Genomic DNA, 23,247 nt, shown 5'->3' on the forward strand with positions numbered 1-23,247 from the left:
ACCTGCAATATATTCTTAGTATATTACTTGTTTTCATTTATTTAAGGTGCACCACTATGGAAGTTCAAATTAATGTGTTTTTACTTCTTGCATTTACTATACTACCAAATCAAAATGCATGTTTAAGTAAAGGAAATCATTCACAGTAAATAAAAAATCCTGCAGTTACCAACTGCAAGCACTTAACTGAGAAAACATGATTACTATATTATATAAAGATTTTCAAAAAGAACTGCTCAAAACTACAACCGAGATGATATCGAAGTAAACAAGAAAAACTGAAGAAAAAAGTCATCTTTACAAATTCCCTGTAGGATTTGGTTTACCATTTTGTTTCCAGTAAACTTGTTACATAAATGATCTCTAAACCTGAATCCTTTATCTGTGCATTAAAATCTATGCATGGGTGTCAGTGTAGGGGAAGCTGGGACTACATCACCATATTGCAAACATTTGGATGGGGATTTTTGTTTCTGTTACAGAATTTTTACACTTCAGGTCCAACATCTTGTTAATGAGGATATACACAATAAAAAAAAAGTGACCGACCATGAAGCACACAGTTCAATTTTACCATTTCACAGTCTCTACTTTCTGGTGTTTTGCCATCCTCCTCCTCCTCCTCTTCCTCTTCCTGCCGGCTAAGTCAGAAAATGCAAATAAGAGTAAAAACAGATGCCACTTTATCATATTAAACAGTATTTCCATATATTAAACACATTAAAGCCGCAATACTTTAATCTCAGTTATGGTTTGTAGTAAAAAATTGCCTTTGAAAAAGTTTTCTGATTATACTTTATAGTAAGAACATAAAATGTATATTCAATATTAATGCAAAAACCATCCATAAATGTGTGGTGAAGTGGTTAGTCACATCCCTTCCATGCTGCCAAAGCATACAGCACATGTCAAACTCAAAGCCCGGTGTCAGCATGCAGAGCATTTTTTCCATGCTGGACAACCAAACCAGTAATATGTTTTTTTTCAGGCCCACAAAAAAGCAACTTTAATTACTTTACATACTGCTAGAAGCTTAGCATAATTTAGATATCATATTTCAATTAGAAACAAAGCATCTAAGGTTTTAAAATAATGCAGTGGAGTAAAAGCTGTGCTTTCACTTGCAGGCTACCCTCACTGCTGCTAGAAAGAGACAGACTGGCTGCTCTCAGGCTTCTGCAAAAGTTAAAAGAAATCTGACATAAAGATCCGTCCATTTAGCAGTTTATTTAATGTTTATTTTAGCTGCTTTTTAGTTTGAATTAGTGTATTACTGTGAAAGAAATCACCATTCACTGGGAGGAGATAAACATGCTTTACTTTATATTTTAAACAGATTGATATCTGTACTATAACAGACAAATAAGTACTTATAAAGGACCAGAAATAAACAGTGAACTCACCATATAAATTTAACCAGGTTTTTTCTGAGATTCAGGTTTTTTCGATTGATGCTTTTGCGGATTCTGCTGCGACGCTTGGAGGTCCAACGGCTCTGCATCCACATTCTGTCCTCAAACTGACTCTGAGGTCTGCCATGGCTTTGAAAGGCCCTGCTGCCTGCCTCATCATTTAACTCATCTCCTACAGCACAGAAACAGTTCAGGAAGGTAAACTGTAAAGCTACAAAAAACAAAAAAACAAAACTGCTGGCATAAAACCATCCAAAAAAAGAGGCAACAACTCAAAACCTAGAGGAATGAACCCACGTTTTGAAGCTGTTTCAGTCCCATCAGGTTTCTGTGTGATTAGAGGAAACAGCGAAAATGACGGTCCTGCTTCCATCCAGGGCTGCTTTCTGAGGACCTGGGCAGTGGAGAGAGGTTATTGGAGTTATCAAAAACTAAAATAAATTAGAAATTGAGATAATTGCTGAGTTAACAGAAATACAAGACTTCAGAAAAATAAAAACAAACTCTAAAAAAATTAAATACACAGCCATATGAAATAAAGTCTCCTCAGGACTCGAAGCAGTCCCTTTAAAAAAAAAAGCACACCCCAGAAGCACATTTAACAGCAATAATGTGAAGTAACAGTAAGGGTTTTCTGCATGGCTTTCAGTCTCTCACATCATTGTGGAGTAATTATGGTCCACTCAGCTTTTCACAGTTGGTTCTGCTTAGCAAGGTCTGAGACCAGTCATTTATGCACACCTCTTTTTAAAGATCCAACAAAAGCACTTCAGTGGGTTGAGGTTTGAATTTTGAGTGGGCCATTGCAGAGCCTGGATTCTTTTTTTTTCAGCCGCTCTGTTAGAGGTTTACTGGTGTGCATCAGATCACTGTCCTGTTGTAAGACCCAATACCAGCCAAGCTTTAACTGTTAATAATAATAATAATAATAATAATAATAATAATAATAATAATAATAATAATAATGACCTCTGACATTTGACTCCAGAATACTGGAATCTATTATGGTACAACAGAGAGGAGTTCAAGGTAAGTCCCCCTCCGCCCTCCCCTGAAAACAAATAAGACTAAGCTAACCTAAATGAAAGCAGGCATACACATACACCTGAAAATAAGTAAGTGAATAAATAAAACAATTAACTTTAATAATTTTCTATAACAACCAGGGTTAAGCTTTCATTTGTCTTCTTTACACACATAGGCTGGACTTCACGTCCGCAGTGCGCTAACACCGGCTTCCTAACTTTTTTGTTGCGGTCAGTTAGCAGCACAGAAACACAGACGATATTCGAGTTCAGGTATTCTGAACTTACCTGTGCTGGACTCAGTGGCAAAAGTGAGCGACTACCTGTGATAGTTCTTCTTTTCTTCGCTGAACTCATATTCGTGCCAAAGCAACCATAAAACCACCGCTAAACTCTTTACCGAAGCTCTGTGCCGTTGCTAGGGCAGTTGCCAAGTGATTAACGGTGACCTCGCGTAAACACCTGTGGACAACAGGAAGACCCGCGCGCGTGGACGTTTGGGTAGAACAGCAACAAAAATCTAAAGCTTCATATTTAAAATAATTGACGTTTTATTTGCTTTTCTCTGGAGTTTTTGTGTCTGTCGTGAACACTGTTTCTGTGTTTCGCGTTGTGTCGTGAAAGTCCTCGCGGGTCTGTTAGACTTTAATCTCCCCTGGCAACATCAATGTTTAGGTGAGCGAGTCCTTTCATTGTGTGGCACGTGGTGGTACTGCCCCCTTTCTGATACAGCGCTGAGAAGTGGAAAACAGAGAAACTAAGAGCAATAAGAAAAGCAATAAAAACAAAACCGTGTTTAATAAAGATGCACTTCATATGTTCTATATAATACTGTATACTTTCCCATAAACTTTTTTTTTAGCTTACGCTCCTTGTAATTATACTTCATAGGTTTCATTTCAGCATTCTTTGAGATATTTCTATCTTATAATAACTGAATATAGAAAAAAAAAACCATTCCTGCACAGTCACTGTGCCTGCATATACCTATTCTTATTTCCTCAATACATTCAAAGAATGAATGATGTTGTATAAAATAAAGATACACAAAGATAGATCAAGATGAAGAAATCTGTTATGATCATACACTTATTGAAATTATTTCAAATATACCATGTGTTTACTGGACGATGTTTATTTGCCATAAATATTAGTAAAAATAAAAGTCACTTTAAACATCAACTCAAAAACAACAACCTGAAACTGGTTCTGTGCTCAATAATTAATACAAAACATTAAACTTTTAGTCAAGACAACGTCTTTACCATCCCACCATCAATGTTTGACAGTCTAATAATAGAGTCACTCTGATATTCTGATGCCTGTTGAAACCAATTTACCAAATACCAACTGAGCTATGAACTATTCAACTGACAACTGAAGCTATTCATAAAGGCTATGAGTGAGTTTTTAAAATAGATTAATGTAGCTGGTCTGAGGTCTTTAGGTTTAAAATGCATACTGTACTTCTCCCTATATCGGTAACTGACATGTAAAATATTTTAAGTATGAGTTTGTGCATTTCAGTGTTTATCAAAGTGTGTAAACATTTTTTGCCCTGTATTGACTCATCTACACATTTCTTTTATTCCCCTCAGTATATTGCATAAAAACTGTAAAAACTATTTACACAAAATTACAAAGGTAGCTTTGGCTCGGATAAAACATTAAAAATACAGACACTGCCTTGTTTCTGTAGAGAAACGAATATTTTCTAATGCCTAGAAATTATATTATTAACAACCACTGGTTTTTATCCAGAAAACATGTGGAAACAAGAGAATCAGAATGCTCTCAGGTTTATTCTATTCCGAGTAAGATCTTCAGTAGGACTGTCTGGAAACCAGACTGACTTCTTATATCAGATCACAGCACACAGAAGTATTTCTCTGTTCCACTTCCTACATGGAGTTCCTCAGCCCAGGCAGAGTGAGATCATACCTTCAGAGAAAAGAAGCATGAAATGTTCATAAGATCATTAAGCATCAAATAAGCATGCATACTCTGCTTTTTTAGGGTCCATGCCCTACAACCAGATTTGGTCAACCAGTTCTTTACAAAACGTGTATTTGTTGCTGCAAGTTAAATGAGTTTTCCTGTTACTGGGTGGCTCTATTGCACAAAGTAATAAGAATTCATTTCCACTGAGATGTCAAGGAGGCTTGCAGAGTCACAGTCATGAAAAATTGATCTTGTTTCACTGGAATCAGACTTGTGAAATTTGAAAATGGACAAAATGGAGAAGTGCAGATAAAATAACAAATATGCAACTTCACCAGGAGTTCAGGTTGGAACCATTATTACGTAAGAACCATAGCATAACTGTTTCCAAAACATGTTTAACACTCGTCTTTTAAAAGCACACAAACATTTGCCATTTGAAGAGATCATCCTGTTTTAACAGGTGTAGTTTATTATTGTTTTGCTGAAATATGCAAGGCCTTTCCTTGAAAAAGGCATCACCTGGACGAGAGCATAAGTTCCTCTAAAGCAGTGACAGTGACTTTCCAGATGTGTAAGCCCTTAGATTGCAAGTCTTTACTTGTTTTTTTTTTTATATATTTGAATATTTTAATAACCTTTGCCAAAAAAATTTGTTTCTTTTCAGTTTCACTTACTTTTCTATCCCTTTGTTGCCCTCTCCCAACTTTTCTGGACCATGTTACAGCTATGAAATTTGAAATAAGGTAATACTTTCTTGAAGGTTTCTCAGTTTAAACATTTCATATGTTTAAATTCTATATTCTATTATGGGTTTATATATATTTGCAAATCATTTTGAATTTTTATTTATGTTTTACACAGTTTCCTAACATTTTTGGAATTGTGATTGTTCTCTGTAATCTGACCACAAGTTTATCTGTACTTCAGCTAAATGAACTAAAACACAGAAACACAGAAACATTTGTCTTCTTATGCCTCACAATTGTGTAATTGGTACAAAAACAATGTGAGACTTCCATAAAAGCAGCAAGGAAGTTCCAGGAAGTTATATAGAAAAAAGGAAACCAGTTAAAAAGTGCCCAGCAACAAAGGTGCAGGCAGATTTTATTACTGCTGGACAAAGCCGCTGTAGCTGTTTCCATTATTTGTGCTAAGTCAATGAGCTGCAGGCTTGAGCTTCATTTACCACCAGATAAGACAGAGGAATAGAGAACCATCAATCTTATCTAACTCTCAGCAAGAAAGTCAATATGTGAATTTTCCTCAAACTGTTCCTTTAATTAAGCTGGTCAGGGAGGATTTTCTTTACAAACTGATGACCGCAAGACAATAAAAGAAGGAAGTATTGATACTTAAAGTCAGCACATTCACATTCAGTGTCACATAAATCTAATTGTAATAAGAGAAAACTGGCCCCCTTACCACGCTGTGACGCCTTTGACTAGATCGATTTCTGATAAATCTATTATTACCTGCAGAAAGAAGCAGAACTGCCATCAGTTGTCTGGAACAAGCTGCAAAAGTGTGATAGTGAAAGCAGCTAGGATTTCAATTTATGCCACATATGAAGAAAATAAAATAAATATTTAAACCACAATGAAGAAAAGTAGGAAAATGAGAGGTCGCATATTTGTCTGAAGAATGAGTAAACACATAAAGCAGTTTAGCTGAGTTAGAGAGATTTAAGCTTTTAAGGCTTTGAAGCTTGTGACAGGAAGAAAAATGCAGAATTTACCAGGAGCAGCATGAGTGTTATTAGCACAAAAAATATTGCTTATTTTTGTTACAATTGTTATGATAGCAGTACTTGTTATTTAAAAATATTTAAAAAATAGTTTTCAAGTTATATTTTCATAAACCATGCAATATATGTTTAGGATTTTTTTAATAAAAAGCAAATGTCAGCATAAATATGTATAAGAAAAAAAATGTACATGTATAAATATTGTTCCATATAGTTTTATATTTTTTTATATATTTTAAGACATCAATACCAAATGAGTAGTTCAGCTTCAAAATGAGCTTAACATACCGAACCTATGTCCTTTCTCTCTTGAGAGACCAAAATGCTGTTGTTTTTCACAGACACATCCAACTTCCTAGCTTGTGCTTCTTGAAGTAACACATCAAACTCAAACCTGTGATGAAAGCAGGTAAAGAAAGTGACACCATCTCAGTGTCTGCTTTAAAGACACACAAACTACAAAGTATAAAAATATAAATTATTCCTTTACAACAAACAAATGGTGAATGAGCGTATTAGACTTACTTTTCATTGAAGACGGGATTGATCATCCTCTTCTTGACATGCGTCTTCTTACGATGCTTCCAGGTTTGGTCGGGGAGGAGATACAGGCGGACATAAGAGTCTGTGCCGTGCTCACTGCAGGGCAACAAGTTCCTGTGTGGGAGAGGCCACGGTATTTAGGAGAACTGTTTCTGTATATTTTAATCTAAGCCTTTTAATAACTTAAATGGTAATGAGGACAGATTTTTGTGACATACCTGCATCTGATTATAAAGACTATAAGCTTATGTTTCAGGGTTGCATAGCGTACATTTAGCTCAATCTCTCCAAATGAACCCTGATGATTCCTAATGGCTCTAAAGAGAAAAAATTGCAAAGGTCAGTTTCATTTTTATACTTTTTTGAAAATGCAGCATCCAGCTCAGTTCAGGATATCTTTGGAAAGGTTAGAAGTTGACATTAAAGGACACGCAGAGAACAAAGTCTCACTCTGGAAATAAGAATTCATCCGAGGGGTCAAAACTGGATGAAGTGATGGAGTTCTGCGACAGCAGGCTGTGAGAGGTCAGCCGGCGCACAATCGCAGATGATTTCCTTTTCTTAGATGCCTGGAAGGAGCCACGGCCTTGAGCTAAATAACCTTGATTTGGTGAAGCTGTCTCTTGGTTCGGAGTTGAGGGACCAGGGGTATTGTTGGAGGAAACTGTGTGAGGGGAAGATGGAGCATCGGAGGGACTGGAGACTGAGGTATTCCCTGCTTTTCTGGCCTGTTGCTGTTTGACTTCTGAAGAAGGATTGATGAAAGTCTTGGGTGGAGGCTCTTCCAAATTAAGAATCTGTGTGAGATAGAAGACATGAGCAATGCTACTTATGACAGAGGTGAATAAGACAATGAGAAAACCAACAGAGAACATTTGCTTTGTACAGGAAGACAGATGGATGTGTGTGTGTGTGTGCATGCCCACCCTGAGCGTGGCCTTCAGTTTGATCTGGCTGTTTGCTCCAGAGTGCTCTAGCAGGAAGTACTGGTCTAGAGTCAGGTCCGAGGTGTTGAGGAGGCGACTAAGGGGCAGGTTGAGAACACCGAGGTGATTCTTCTTCTCAGGCTCTTTGACCTGAACCACATGAACAAAAAAAATATTTAATAAAACACAAATTACATTAACCTCATGAAGAGATCAGATAGACTGAAAGAGGTCTGGATTCAGAATATGCTTCAGAATCATTTGTGTCAATTGTAGTAAAAGTTTCATTCTGAGTCAAAATTGGACAATTAAATGGGAACATGATAAATATAGCACTATATTTTTTTTTTATTAGCAGCAGTGATTATAGTCAAGTTTTTAAAAACAATACTTTCCAAATGGTTGTTTTTGACAGCAATTTGTTCTGGATTAAAAAACAAACCTGAACAAAGAGCTGCTGCGTGTTGACGTCACGCACAAAGAAGGTGAAGCCCTCCTCCCACACCGGGTCTTTGGAAGCATACACAACCTGGAGAAACAGTGCATCAGTAGTAATTCAAGTTATTCACTGCAAAAAGATGACACAGTTACTGTGGTTTGCGTTTGTAACTGCAGTATTTTTTTCAACGGACTTTATAATAGTTTCACTGATCTAGAGTCAAAATGCTTCCAGATAAAATGCAGTCAAAATGTATTTATTTTGGATCACTAAACCTAAAAATGTTGCTTAAAACTGTTGGTAGGTAAGTGACACACGTTCTTATTTGAAACCAGAAATGACAAAAATTGAATTTAAGACTTGAATTTTGCCAAAAATGCAGGTAGGTGCTCATTTTCAGATGGGTTCTCATCCCAAACTATTCTTCAGTTTTATTGAATTTAGGCTTTTATCAAATTTCAAATGAATTGATATCTCCATTTGATCTGTAGACCTCTACTCTAACCTCAGTTTTGATCTTCCTGGTAGCGGAAATGGTCTAAAATCTGTAAATATCATAAAAGTGATCTTTTTCATTCATAAAAAATTGTAACTTAATGAAAAAAGGTGAAGCACTACCATTTAAAGCAAGTGCCCATACAGCTATAATAACAGCTTTAATGATCATATTTGATATCATAGGGGAAAGTTATGTGTTTTTATGGTAAAGTGAGAGCAATACCTTGCTTTTCTGAACATTGCTGTCAATGGAAAATTCAACAAAGCTGTTGGGAAAGGCTGCTCTCTTTGTGATCTGAAAACAAAGCAAAACAATGACCTGGTCAGAACATCCGTAGAGCTCTATTCCAATTCCAATACGGTCAAGTGGATCTGTTTCTTTCAGTCAGTGTCAATATAAAAAAACATATAACCTGCCTTATAATTGTAAACCTCTGCAAACCAGGTTAGGTAGCAGTTTACATCTGATCCATATTTTTTTTCCTTTTTTTTGTGTGAATTTTGTCATAATTATGTGATGAATTCTGTGTGCTTTGTGAGATCTCCGTGAGCTTTTTCCTATAACCGGGTGAATATTTTGGATTTTTATATTGACTTTAAATGTGTTTTGAAGAACTAGTTTATCTGGTTGTTTATACTCATATTTTAAATGTAGTTGATTCTGCAGGAAATCGACGTTCAAATTTTTGGTAAGACCAAGACCAAGTCCCATGTAATTAAATGGAATTTCACAGAATTTTATTTGAAATTACTGTGTAATTATATTTACCCACAAATCCTTAAAGGTAGGCACAAAAGGGAGGTAACAAGTCAGCTTTTTTACAGGAAACAAAGAATAATTATAGTAAATGTGATTGCTGCATAACCAATTGTAAGCAGTGTTTAATTAATACAGTGACCGAGGAATCCTGCGAACACTCAGGATGAAGTCCTCATTAGGAGAATGGTTCACGGTGTCTCTATGGATTTGTAAATGTCATTTATCAAATGTATGTATGAGTTTGAGTGGGATTATATAAACATATAATTGCAACTACTTTACTATTTCATTTTTCACCTGGATTCTCTGGTAGCATTCTTTTGACACTCCTTTCATAAAAATATTATTTGGCTTGTACAAAACCAAAATTGGGAGTCTTCCAACAATAAACTGCAACGTTCTTTATTCAACTCTGTAATAAACCACACCACCAACTAAGACGAGGAAGAAGAAAAACATTTATCCTGACAATCATTACTGAAGCAGAAAAAAATACTAATGGCCAACCTGCATCTTTACACTTCCAAATAATGATGCATAAAGATAAGAAATTAAGTTTTCAGTTTATTTTTATCCTGCATTTTCACATTATAACCAGCAGAGGACAGTACTAATGAAATTAGGAAACCTTGAATTGAGAAAAGAGCAAAAGAGTTTTGTTATTTAAAAAAAAAAATCCTCAATAATTCTACCAGTTGGTTTATAATTATCTAAAATACCAAATGAATGGAATTCATATCAATTATGAAATCTGTGAAAGTAGAACCTTAATTTTTTTTTCCTTTTGTTTCCTCCATGTTCTAAGTTTCCTTCCTGCATGTTTCTTAAGGCTGGGAAATTTAATCTGAACATGTCTTGGTTCAAGGAGTTAGATGAAGAGCAGCTGGCAATAACAGGCATATACAATTACAGGCATGCGCCAGACAAACTGGAAAGACCACCTCTGAACACGCACAGGCACATCTAGAACAGCTACAGAAAGCAGATGACCTGACTGATATGGTGTTTTGGCATCAATACACAAAAGCACTATCAGCTGCAGGACATTGAAATGAATTAAATAAAAGTAAAACAAAGCTTTTGTTTCAATATGCTCATCTATTATTGTAAAAGAAAACATACTCTCACTGGCAAACTCAATAAGCTTTGGGCTCCCAATAACCCCCAAAATCACGGATATTTTTATAAACATGTTTAGGACAGAAAGACATAAGGGTCCTCAACGTGATCAAAACAAGTGATAGTGAAGGACTTGCTTTGCTGTCTCTATTATTAGAGCTAATATTGCACATTTGATCCAAATATCTGTATAAATTTGGCATTAAAACAAATTGCAACAAGAAAAACAAGGACACAGCCTGATGCATTAATGCTAGAAAAGCTGTCGTCTTACCTGCGCTTCTTTTGAGTTCTTCCTGAGCCTCTGGTGGTCTGAGGTCTGAGCAGGACAAAAATACAGCTGAGAACATTTGCATGACAACAACAAGAACAATACTACTTATCAACAGAAGGTGCTTACAGGTAGATCTGTGGCATTGTCCAGATACACCGCAAGTATGGCACAGGCAAAGTTGTCATTGGACTGGGAGAAAATGTTGTGAGAGGAAAGAAATGTGATTTCCACAGCAGTTGGACACTGACACACATACAGCTGCTGCTTTTAGTTCAAAGTGAAATATACAAATTCGAATGTTATTTTGAAGAAATAGTGGGCTGCTGTACCTCCTGCAGTAGGCTGGTGTCAGTCTGAAGGGAAAACCACTGGAGCTTAAGATGAACTTCACCGTGTGGCACATCCTCCAAAGGAAACCACTGCAAGAGTAAGAGGATGTTTGAATGGCTTTAGTGCAAATAGAAAACCAGGAAAAATGGTAGCACATGCATTTTATATGAAACAGTGCACTGTGGTGCAGAAATGTTGTGTTATGAAGATTAATCTATTGAATATTGATTTATTGATTAGCATTCAAATATCTCAGTGAATGCAGAAAAAAGATCTACCACAAAGTAAGAAAGCACGAGACAAGGCTAATCAAAAGGTATTGGCTGAAGCACATGCTTATTACGCCAACCCTTTTAACAGAAGATCTTTTAGCATGCAGCTCATGTACATACGGCTCGAAGCAAAGAGTAAAACAAAACAAAGAAAACAAGAGTTTCAGTATTATTATTATTGCTCTTTTCACTCTTGATTTATATATTTTTCTAATACTCTATTTTTAAACATGTCTTTAAACAAGGAAAATGAACTCCACCGTTTTAAATCACTGTGATAACTATTCCACAGGTTAACTCCTCTAACAGAAGCACATCTCTGCTTTATGTTCGTCCTTATCTTGTTTTTTTTAAGAAATCTGTTCCCCTTAAGTCATATTGACTCTCTCTGACTTTAAGTAGCTTCTGGGTACTGTGGCAAAGCAAGTTGTTTTGTGCTTTATCTGTGCCATTTTATATTCAACTAAATTATAAAATTTCAGGGTATTCAGATTAATAAACAAAATGTTAGTTAGTTCTATATAGTTCGATTGATTTATAATTCTTATAGCTCTTTTTTGTAACTCGGAAATAGGAAGAGTATTTGTTTATATGCATTACCCCATGTCTCAAGACAATAAGTCATATGGAAGCAACAGAGAACAATAAAGTGTGTATAATGATTTCTTGTTCAGGACATGCTTTGTTTTGTAGAGAATAGCAATGGTTTTTGAAATGTTTGCTTTCACGTGGTTTATATGAGACTTCCAGCTAAGCTTATCATCAGTTATCACTCCAAGAAATTTATTTTCGTACACTCTTTCAGTTTCAATTCCATTAACCCTGATTTTAGATACATTTTTCATTTGTCAGCTCTTCAGGGTAAAAGATCTCACCTGATCCATTTGTTTCTCTCTCTTCACTTCTCCCAAATCGAGCTTATAGCTAAAGCAGACAGCCAATGTAAAATACAAATCACATTGTTAATGTCAATATTAGTTAGATTTTTTATAAGCTCTTCATAGGTAAGAATCCACTGATGCCAGGAACTTTGAGAAGGGCTTTTCTTAGAATTTTACTGAGGCATAACTGACTCTGCACGAGGACTGCAGCCTGCATGATGAGATAAGGAAAAGCCAAGAAAAACATCATCATAACTCAAAACTGTACGACATACCTTCCAAGGAAATCATCTTTATCTACATCTTCATCATACAGCTCCACTTCTAGCTCTTGGCCAGGAGCCTCGTGGACAACAAACTGCACAGATAAAAAAAGCGAGGAAGTTTTTAAAAGCACTAAGACGACAAGGTTACATGCAGAAAATGGAATATTAGATACTGATGCTGTACAACAATACAATGAAACAAGTAAAACCGAAGATGAGTGACACACCCAGCATTACAGGGTATGAAATACAGTCATGTGTTTGAATTTTGTGTGGGGGAGTTCGTGTTAGCCTACCTCATACACTTCATTCCATCTTGGATGTAGATTCTTTTTCACAGTCTTGCTTTTGAAGTGTATGTTGCCCACTCTGAGTGTGGCATAGGGGTCTGATTTGCCTTTCACTAAACCCATCACGTATGTGTCCATAGCCAGCAGGTCCCTGGCTTCCAGCAAGTGGACCCTCACCACCCCCTATGAGGAAAAAACACGAGATTCATATGAATGATAGTGTCTTTGTATAGGTAACAAGTAAAGGTAAAAATAGGTTTAAAGAGCAAATAGTTAACATATTTTTTTAATCTTAAAATTCACTGTGCTTATAAAAAAAATCCAAGTAGCTGCTGGTTATAAGGCGAAGCTAAATGTGTGAATTGGAAATGTGATGGTACTTACACGAGGAAGTGGAAACCTCATTTGGTCCATTTTGACCTGGTCTATGAGGGGAATACACATGCGGTTGGGCAACACTATAAAAGAAGCAATGATGTTCATGATGGTCTCCTCTGACAGTGAACTGTAAAGTGAAAGATGGAGTGAGACAAGCAAACATCAAAAATTCTGGATGAATCGGTAATAATAGGATTCTTTTTTTAAAGATTCTCTGACCTAAAGGCGGGGCTGCTCAAAAGGTTTGTCATGCCAGTCCAGTTTATTTTTAATGTCTGAAAAAAAGAGCGCTTTCGATAATATTAAACACACAACTACACTTCTCACAACTCCACACTGAGAAAATCTGTGGCCACTTACAGGGCGGCGAATGAAGAAAAAAGTGACTCCTCCCACCAGCGGTGTTTGACCAATAAGAGGCTCTAAAATAACTCTCATCATCCCCTGGAGCTGGAAGATTCAGTGAAAGTTTTACAAGAATAGTAAACATATGATACAGATGATGGAGAGAAAACAGGAAAATGAGATGCTCACTTTAACGCCTTTCACACCAGCTGTCATTGCTGAGTTCATGTCAGCACGAATGTCCACATCACCGTCATAACTGCAGAGTAAACTGAGCTGGTCAGACATAAATGATGGCAAGAGAAAACATCCTGCACACGACTTAGAATTTAAAGTAAAAAAAAAAATGTATTTGACCGACCTTATGTTCATGTCCAGAATCACTTCCCTATGTTCCACTTCATGTGTGTATGCTCTTATTCCAGTGATCTTGAGAGGCTGAAAATAAAGAAGCATTTAAAGAAAACCATTCAGCCACAACACATCACCTCCAACGCATTTCCAATGAATAAATGTCACTGGATATTAGGGTGGATTTCCAGGAGAACAAATACAAACTCGATTTAAAATGTAAATAAAAGCAAAATGCAAAATTTGCAAATCCCACAGACCTATAATTTATTCACAGTAGAACTGAGAAAATGGACCATTTTAAGAAAAAAAATACTCATAGTTCATTTTGAACTCCATGTCTTAAAAAGGTTTGGAGCATCTTAGAAAGAGAGAGTTTCTAAGAAGTAATGATGGACTGCAAAAACATGGATTGCCTGCAGTAGAAGAACTTTCACCAACTAAAAACATCAGAAGCAGAAAGAAGAGTGGTAAACGTGACTGCATCCCAACTTTTCTGAGACGTGTTGCTGCTATCACATTCAAAATGAGCTAACATTTTTCTTTAAATTATGTATTTTCTCACTTGAAATATTTGACATATTTTGTGTTCTGTTGTGAATGAAATACAGATTTATGAGATTTGCATTGCGTTCTGTTTTTATTTCCATTACAGTCACCCTGTAATGTGTAGGGAGATGAAGACCCGAGTGCAGACTGAACACGAGTCATTGATTAGATCGTTGACAGATTTCAGAAAAGAAGCAAAGAATAAGGTACCACAGTATAACTGAAAAGTTGCTGAAAAACAACAAACTTGGAAACATACTAGGGCTATGGAACACTGAGAAAGGTGAACAGAAGTGCTGACAAGGGGAGACAGAAACTATATATATATATATATATATATATATATATATATATATATATATATATATATATATATATATATATATATATATATATATACACACACAGTGGAACGAAGCGTGCTACAAGCAACCAACTCCCAAAATGAAGCAGGAAAAGCAAACCTTAACAGGGAAAACACACAAATGAAAATGAAGGAGACTCAACGCAACAGGAAGTGACATTGAGGGAAGAACTAAACTCTAAAGCAACTGAGAACTAGGAACAAAACAAAACACACAGAACACAGAATGAATGAAGTAAATGTAAACACTAAATAAGCCATGAATTAAATAAATAATTAAACTAAACAAAACTTCAAAGTGCAAAAAGCTCAAAATGCTGGGTAGCAGCCACAGGACCATGACAGACCCAGTTCCTTTTCAGAACTGCACAAATCAAAGACACTCACAATGCGCCCAAAGTGGATTTTGGTAAAAGTAAAAGTTTTCAGTGAAGGACTGGAGAACCTGATGGACTGCTGGATGTTTTCTCTAAGTAGCTTCTCCATGTACGTCCCAAAAAAAGGCCACGCCTGCTTCAACACCTGACAACACATGACCAAAAAAACATGTGAACACTTGATTCAGAATAGCAAACTGAAATGTACTCACAACGTTAACTGAGATTAACACTAAAAGGCTTAATGTATCAAATGCTTTGTTTAGCTTTCTAAAATTACAATTTAGTTGTAAAATAATTTTGTTAGTAATTATTTAATATAGTTTGCACTTCCTGCAGTCTCCGTGTTGCTTTCAGCTAATCTATCTCTGACTTTGACCTTCTGTCCTCATGCTTTGCATCAAGGTGTAGGTTTTGTGTACTCTAGATCAGCAGGGCCTTAACCAGTTCGTGTTATAGAGGAATAACCGAATATCTTCTGGATTGTGTTTATTTTCAGCAGAATAGAAATCACAGTAATAGCTACAAAAGGTATATAAAGGCATAAAAGTTATCTGGCAGCACGGTGGCAGGGTGGATACCACTGTTGCCGCACAGCAAGAAGGTCCTGAGTTCAGTTCCTCCATCAGGCTGGGGTCATTCTGTGTGGAGTTGGCATGTTCTCCCCATGTTTGCGTGGGTTCCCTCCGGGTACTCTGGCTTCTTCCCATTGTCCAAAGACATGCAGTTTGTGGGGATAGGTTAATTGATTAATCTATATTGCCCATAGGTGTGAATGCAAATGGTTGTCTCTCTCTGTGTGTTAGTCCTGCGACAGACTGACGACCTGTCCAGGGGCGTACGCCGCCTCCCGCCCTATGACAGCTGGGATAGGCTCCAGTGCTGCCTGCAACCCTGAAAAGGATAAGCGGAAGCGAATGGCTGGACTATAAAAGGTATTATTAATGTCCTGTTGTGTGTATTGCCCAGCTGAATGTCTGACTGTGAGTGACTTTCCTTTGTTACGCTGGAGTTGATTTGCTAGGAATTTGCTTGATTTATTATTTTCTTTGAAATTGTTATTTCTAGGTTGTGTTCTTACATAAAATATTCTGTAATTCTCCCCATGGTTGTTGGCTTGGGTTTGTTATGTGTCTGTCTGTTAGTTTTTTTTACTTTTCCTCCAATAGCACATTCCAATTTTTGTCCTGTTTTTTCTTCTATAAGGAGCTTGCTTTTTCTGTTTAACAAAGTAAAAAAGGAGTTGTACAAAGAAAATCATTTGTTTCTATGAACTCTTTCTTTTTGTGTCAATTATGTCCATGAATAGGGACCTGGGTACAATTAAAATCTATAACATTTCCTGTATGAGGAGAACTTTTGTTTTGTTTCTGCCTGAAAACAAATACCACATACATTCCAAAAAACAAGTTGCTGCTTGTCTGTGTCACTGCATTCAGAATGCTGTGTTGGGTTGAGCACAGGTAGCTGACTTGGCCATTGAAGAATATCCATTATTGCCCTGCGAAACTCTTACACTATACTTTGGGTAATTGTCCATTTGATTTTTTGCTCTGTGAATGATAGATCTACCTCTTTAAGAGTGTTCTTGGCCTGGTTAGATGCAGTGAAGTTTTTCTTAACCATGGAAACAATTGTGTTATAATGCACTTTAGTTGTCTTCTGTGGTCTTTCTTTGCTTTTGGTGTTGCTGAGCTGGCTAGGGCATTGAATCTTTGTAAGAATATACCAGATTGTTAATTTGGCTGCAGGTTTTTGCTCTTTCTGTCTCTCTCTTTCTCTGAAAGGTTTTTGTTTTGTTTTGTTTTAGTCTCATAAAGTCCTTATTCACATGCATCAGCATGTTTTAGGAACTCCCATAAGTTCATTAGGTGACCATAAACTCTGATCAGTAATCTGGTAGGAATGATTCCTGGGAATTGTGGATGGAAGGACAGATGACAGACACCTCATCACTGCACAAACTCATCTGCAAGGTGAGCTGAAAATACTATACTTTAAAGTAAAGCTGGAAGTCAGCACTTCTATCATATATTGACTGTTTGATTTCAAATCCACTGTTGCGAAATACAGACGAAAAATTATTTTTTTAAAAAGAAGAGAAGAGAAACCTTTATTAGTCCCATACGTAGGAAATTTGTTGTGTCACAGCAGAAAGTGGAGAGTGCAAGTTACAGTAGTAAAACTTATCATTGTCCAAGATTTAATGGACCTAAGTGTAGCTGATTCAATATTTACAGACTAATACTGATGTATTGGATACCAGATTTTATGATATTTGATGTGGGCTTATTTGGACATACTTTCAGTGCCAATTAAATCACCAATTAACTGAACATGCATGGAACAGGGTGAGCATGTAAACGCCACATAGAACGACAAAAGGTTCAAACCAGGAGTCATGGTGCTACCACTTCACACCCCCCAAATATGGGACAAGTAAGGTAGTTCTGACTCTCATTACATGCAGCACAGTACATTTTAAAAATAAGTGGTGCCAAGTTCTGGTTAGGTCTAACTAGACTGTTGAATAAACTAATCAACAATGACTCCATTTTTTTTCTTTTTGACTGATTTTTAACATGCCATAATTTTGCATTTATATGAAACTAACAGATTTTTCTTTAAATCTGTTAAAAATCATTATTTGGTGCATGTTGTTAGGTTCCATATGACATAAGCAGCAGATCCACTGTTGGAATGGCTGCAGTGTGCCTACATGTTCTCTCTCCCACATTTTCCATCTTTCTTCCAATGTTTGTGTCAAAATAAAGATGACAATTGTCATAAATTAGCCTAAAAATGCATCAAAAGAACGAAACATTACAAACATGGGCGGGATTCTACTTGATCTTAATGAGGTCACCTAAAGGTATCCAGTACAGCCCGATCCGGCAGGGAGGTGTGGGACGCCAGATCAGGCGCCCCCTGTTTTTGTCTTACTTCTCTCTATCGCCTTTTCTATCCCTTTCAAGAAGTTAGGCTCCATAAATGCTAAAGAGGTAAGTATTATTTCTCAGTTGCAGTGAATAGATAGAAAATAAACTGTGGGAAACTAAACAGAAGAAAGAAGAAGAGAAATAACAAGTTAACATAAACCAGTGACACACTCCAGGGCCTGATCAACCCTGGCAGGGCCTCCTTGGATGAGGGTGTCTAGTGATGATGGCCGAAATACCCGATGAATCCAATTTGTCCTAAATTTTAAAATCATAAGCTAGATCAGATCTCTAATCCTTAAACCTAACCAAGGAAGGAAAATGTCAGATTAGCCTGGGTAAAAGTCACACAACGATGCGTGCTGCTGACAAAGTTTCTGGGCTGCCTTGCCTCAAAACAGCCATCCCTGAAGAGTCTCTCCATCTAAAGCAGTGCATTATCAGGGATTGTAGCATCTAGTCCTTCTTACTGAATCACCCTACAGTCCATATTCAAACCTTTTATGGTTGTAAAGCTGAAACAGTTGATTGTTATAGATACTTGAGACTCTGGCTGGATGATAAAGAGACTTTTCTACAAAAAGAAAAAGAAAAAAGATGAAGATCTGGTTTTTATATAGTTTTTTTTTTTTTAAATCTCATTCATAAGCTGCAAGATCATTGCACAACCCACAATTTTGTCTCCACTTGATTATGGTGCTATTGTTTTATGAGTGCATCTATATCCACCTTAAGGTCTCTAATGGGAGTTTTTCCTTCACACTGTTTCCAAAGTGCTTGCTCAGTGAGTCATATGTTGTCTGTATGCATTATTGTCGGGTCTAATTAACAATATAAAGCACCTTGAGGTGACTGTTGTTGTGATATGACGCTGTATAAATAAAATTGAATTGAATTAATTTGAATTAAATTCTGTGTATCACAGTGCATAATGTGAAAATTTTAAATTGTTGTATTTGTGCATCTGCAACTACTCTTGCACCTGTTTTTAGTCTTGGTATCTTTCTTGAAAAAGAGATTTCAATCTCACCGAGAGAACCTGTTTAAAAAAAAAGGACTTAATAGATAATATCACTCTTAACATGTGAAAAATGTTTGAATACTGTACCTTGTTAAGCCAGTGAACCTTCTCTACATCAGAAAATTGCACCTTTGGGGGAAAAGCATTAAAGTTAAAATCTTGATGCATGCTCAATCATCCAGGTAAGTCAATCTCCAAAAGTTGATTCTGTTCATCTGGACGAAGCGTTTTGTGGGAGAAACGTTTCGTCACTCATCCAAGTGAAACGTTTCTCCCACAAAACGCTTCGTCCAGATGAACAGAATCAACTTTTGGACATTAAAGTTAAAAGTTGATGTGTCACAGTGTCATGCATGACGGCGTTGGTGGAAGACGAAGAGGTGTGGTGATTAAAAACCTCCCTCAGAAGTTTAGGCTGTAACAGAAAAACAGAACATACCCAGGATGCCATCGGTAAGGCACTTCTCAGCTCGGTTTTGATCGCGCGTTTTTCATTGTCCACTAAGTCGATGGCTGATGTGATCCGGGCGACTTTCCATTGGCGATTTTTCTTCCAGTAGGTGAGCATAAACACGCACAGCAATACCCAGCTGATGTTGATGCCCAGATAGCCTAACAGATACACAGGGTAGCAGATGAACACCGCTCTCCCGCAGTACATCACGAACTCTATTATTACGTGGTTAACAGTCGAGGAGCTCAGCCTGTCCGTGCACTGCATGCTTTCGGACGGTTTTTGTGCCATCGGGTCAGACACGGTCTGAGGACCTGGTTCAGAAAACGCACTTATTGTATGATCAGAGGGCGAACAACTTTCTGTGTATTTCATTTCATTTTCATTTGAAAAGTAGACAAACCAGTCCTCCGCACTTACCTCGCGCTCATAGTAGTCCTAAACCTTCTCCGTGTTTTTTTTTTAAACAAAAATAAATATGCAGGATAAAATGACGGAAATAAATCCAGACCTGGAACTTAGATTTCCACGCTGTATGCCTATTCTGCACCGGGAGGTGCTGTGTAAGTCAGTGCCAAAACACCCCGAACCATATTGTCGATGTTGTAACTACACAGTAACGTCATCAGGGCACGAGCGCACAATCACACGCACGTTGTTGCACTTTTGATTCCTTACTGGCACCTACTGTGTCAGTAGTGCGCTTCAAGTCAGGACTTTCCACGCACACGGAGATGTGCTTATAAGGTCTCGGTTCTCTTTGGATCTTAAAATTCCTCAGTGATGAAGTTTAACAAATACAGATACAGATCCTCTCTTACTGAACCCGACTTTATTGCGCTCGTTTAAGTCCCAAACAGACCGCATTTCTCTCCATGGACAAGAAAAAAGGAACGGAGAAATAGCAGATGACGTAATTAACAAAAAGGAAACTTATATATTTTTTGTTACCAATTCTCATCTTTCTTTTATCATTATTTCAATTCATGTTTTCATTCATATCTTTATTTAGCTTCATTTGATTTTTTTTTTTGTCTTTTTCTTAGTATTATCATTACCATCAGTAGTGGTACAAATAGTACTGGCGGTGGTATTATTACTTATATTGTTATTATTACCAATATTTTTAATATTATTACTGATATTATTATTATTTAATGATGACTCATCTAACCACATAATGTAGATCCCCATATCCACGCATTGGGTTCAACCACATGAAACTCACACCCAGTTTTAATTGAATGCAAACTCTACAAATATGTACAAATGTTTGTTTGTTTGTTTGTTTGTTTGTGTTCTACTCTTTTTCAATGTATTCTTTGTCTCTTGTTTGTGTCAGTGCACATTTTCTTCATAGTTGTTTTTGGCAATGCTGATTAATTCTGGCATTTTCACTATGCATGTTTCACATTTTTATTACCCACTTGTAAACATCTACTCTTACCAGTAGCAGTTTATAAGAGAAAATATATTGAGCAGAATCAAATTGCGTGTGGTTTGTGTGGCCCCCCCACAACGGTCCCAGTTTCACTTAAGCTAGACATCAAGATTGAGCTGGAAAGGATGTGCAGCAGGTTATGGTGTAAGGGCAGAGATGGTAATGTACTAATATGCGTGCGAGTGTGTTGATAAGATGAAAGGAACTTTAAGGAACAAAAGGAGAGAGAGGGGAGGACAGTTAGTGAATCAGGAAATGCAGAGGATTGGTAAGGAGGAAGTGAGGGCAGCTGTGAAGAGGATGGAGAATGGAAAGACAGCTGGTCTGGATGCCGTTATGGGAATGACTGGGAGTGAGGGTTTTCACCCAGCCAGTTGTACAGCATCTCGTTAACATTTCATTACCTTTCTTCAGTAGTAAGGAACTGAGCTTTGTTTGATTAAATAATGTTTATTAATACACCTGTTTTCACAGACAAATAGGCACAAAGTTCTGTGCATTCAAATAAATGAAAATGAGGAAGAATTACAATAAAAATAAATCAGAAGATTAAAAAAACACTGTTAACAATAATACAAAAGCAAGTTCAAAGAGAATAAAATAAAAGTCGCAATAAATCAGTTAACATAAATAGCAATACCCCCCCCCCCCCAGTCGCTAACAAGGAACAGTTATTAAATTCAGAGTCTGTGATCGAAGGCTCGAAGGAGTAAAAACAAGCTTAGATAAATAGTCTAGACCTTGTTCACTTAGTGATCTCTGTGCAAGAATGTGAATTTCACACATAAAACACGTAAAACACATCAGCAGTCTGACTGCACCGTTTTGTAAATCTTGGATGTGAAAAATAGATGATTTAACTAAGTCAGTAAAAAAGGACTTTACGGTTTGCATGAATCAGCCGAGGAGACTATACACCTAAATGAAAGAAACAGAAATGTCAAATAGATTTTATATAAAAGTTAAAGCCTAAAGAAGAAACAAATACTATACCAAAATTATGAATGCTGGACGAGCAAAAGGAAGCAATCACTTGACTGGTTTTTCAGTGTAGTTCAGGAGGAGCTACAATCATGGCCTCAGTCTTGTTGAAATTCAAAACAAATCAATTGCTGGGATAGACATTGAACTAGGTGGATAGCCTCTCGAGCCGGTAAGGCTTAAAAGACAAAAACAGCTGAATGTCAGCATAAATAAATAAGAAATGGAAAGGTTGAACGATGGCAGCTAAAGGAAGGATGTAGCGATATAGTAGTAAGAGACCGGGGACTGAACCTTGTGGAACCTCACAGGTTAGAGAAGAAATGTTGTTTACCCTAAACAGAGAAAGTCCTGTCTGAAAAATCAGAGGAAAACAAGTCTAACACCAAGCCAGAGATACCAGCCGAAACCTCAAGCCTATTAAGTAACATACCATAGTCAACGGTATGAAGGGCTCTATTGAGATCAACTAAAATGAGTACAGAACAATTTCCTGAATCAAATACCATTAGAATCGTATTATAGACTCTCAATCTCAAGGAAGTGCTGCTTTGGAAAATCAAACTGGAACAGGTCAGAAATCTGTTTTTTGTATAAAAAGGATCTCAATTGACTCCCCACAACTGTTTCTAATAATCTCCTGATAGAGTAAATGGCAATTTTGAAACAGATGGATAATTCCCAACAGAACTGGCATCAAGATTACATTTTTTAAAGTAACAAAACTGGCTCGGAATGCTTAAAACGGGGAATGCCACAACCTTACTTCAAACAGTTGTTAACGGTAGTTAGAAATGAAGAACCATACTTGTAAAAGTCCCAAACAGGAAAGAGGTAAAATCTCAAATAAGTATGAAGAGGGTTTTATCGAGTCCATTACTGTAACTAAGCCATTAACAATAACTGGAAAGAATGACGTAAAGGACTCAGCTCACTAAGAGCCATCTTCACATGCTGAGGAACATAAGGAGAACTTGGATCTTATGGTAACTCGGTCACCTTATTTACAAAATGATTGAGAAATACATTACAGTCATCCTGGGATTATTCTTGTCACAATTAGATTGAGATGGCTGAAATAAAAAGATCCAGTCCCTTTCACTGCTTCATTATAATAGTGGAGAGGATCTTTCAAATAAAGAAGAGGATCAAACGTTCATCTCTGAAATAACAGTCATCAATTGAATGTCAGATCCTAATACAAACACGTTGTTAATACTTAGTTAAAATGAACATTAAAAGAGTGACTTATGGTCACCAAAAGCAACTTCATTTACTGCCAACTTAACACCATAAGCTATGTCCAAGTTGCATTTTTGCGAGG

The 23,247-nt window shown here is 36.8% G+C and overlaps 2 protein-coding genes across 7 annotated transcripts in view; both read right to left on the reverse strand.

Annotated features, from left to right (window-relative positions):
* Positions 1 to 3,103, reverse strand: part of dnah7 (dynein, axonemal, heavy chain 7) — a 75,551-nt gene extending 72,448 nt beyond the window's left edge. For all 5 annotated transcript variants that reach the window (XM_026144787.1, XM_026144785.1, XM_026144789.1 and 2 more), the window contains exons 1-4: positions 2,726 to 3,103; positions 1,710 to 1,806; positions 1,404 to 1,584; positions 575 to 641 (exon numbers count right to left, since the gene is read on the reverse strand). In XM_026144787.1, the coding sequence (XP_026000572.1) occupies positions 575 to 641; positions 1,404 to 1,584; positions 1,710 to 1,806; positions 2,726 to 2,794 (414 nt within the window). In that variant the 5' untranslated portion in view covers positions 2,795 to 3,103. The remainder of the gene's footprint in view (positions 1 to 574; positions 642 to 1,403; positions 1,585 to 1,709; positions 1,807 to 2,725) is intronic.
* A 471-nt stretch (positions 3,104 to 3,574) lies between these two features.
* Positions 3,575 to 20,405, reverse strand: LOC113007775 (extended synaptotagmin-3-like). Of its 2 annotated transcripts, XM_026144703.1 has the most exons (23): positions 19,487 to 20,405; positions 19,135 to 19,176; positions 15,098 to 15,232; positions 13,808 to 13,884; positions 13,636 to 13,705; positions 13,462 to 13,551; positions 13,321 to 13,376; positions 13,108 to 13,228; positions 12,730 to 12,906; positions 12,443 to 12,525; positions 12,162 to 12,210; positions 11,014 to 11,103; positions 10,811 to 10,873; positions 10,685 to 10,729; positions 8,755 to 8,826; positions 8,037 to 8,123; positions 7,595 to 7,744; positions 7,119 to 7,465; positions 6,887 to 6,985; positions 6,651 to 6,782; positions 6,414 to 6,519; positions 5,804 to 5,853; positions 3,575 to 4,378 (listed from the first exon to the last, which is right to left on the reverse strand). In XM_026144703.1, the coding sequence occupies exons 1-23, from the start codon at positions 19,874 to 19,876 to the stop codon at positions 4,339 to 4,341; spliced, it is 2,571 nt and encodes an 856-aa protein (XP_026000488.1). In that variant the 5' UTR covers positions 19,877 to 20,405; the 3' UTR covers positions 3,575 to 4,338. The 2 variants fall into 2 exon arrangements, with proteins under 2 accessions (XP_026000488.1, XP_026000489.1); XM_026144704.1 differs by lacking the exon at positions 5,804 to 5,853 and having other exon boundaries at positions 4,338 to 4,378.
* Positions 20,406 to 23,247: the final 2,842 nt, after the last annotated feature.

The sequence above is a fragment of the Astatotilapia calliptera genome, chromosome 16 (assembly GCF_900246225.1).
Source record: "Astatotilapia calliptera chromosome 16, fAstCal1.2, whole genome shotgun sequence".
Classification (NCBI taxonomy): Eukaryota; Metazoa; Chordata; class Actinopteri; order Cichliformes; family Cichlidae; genus Astatotilapia; species Astatotilapia calliptera.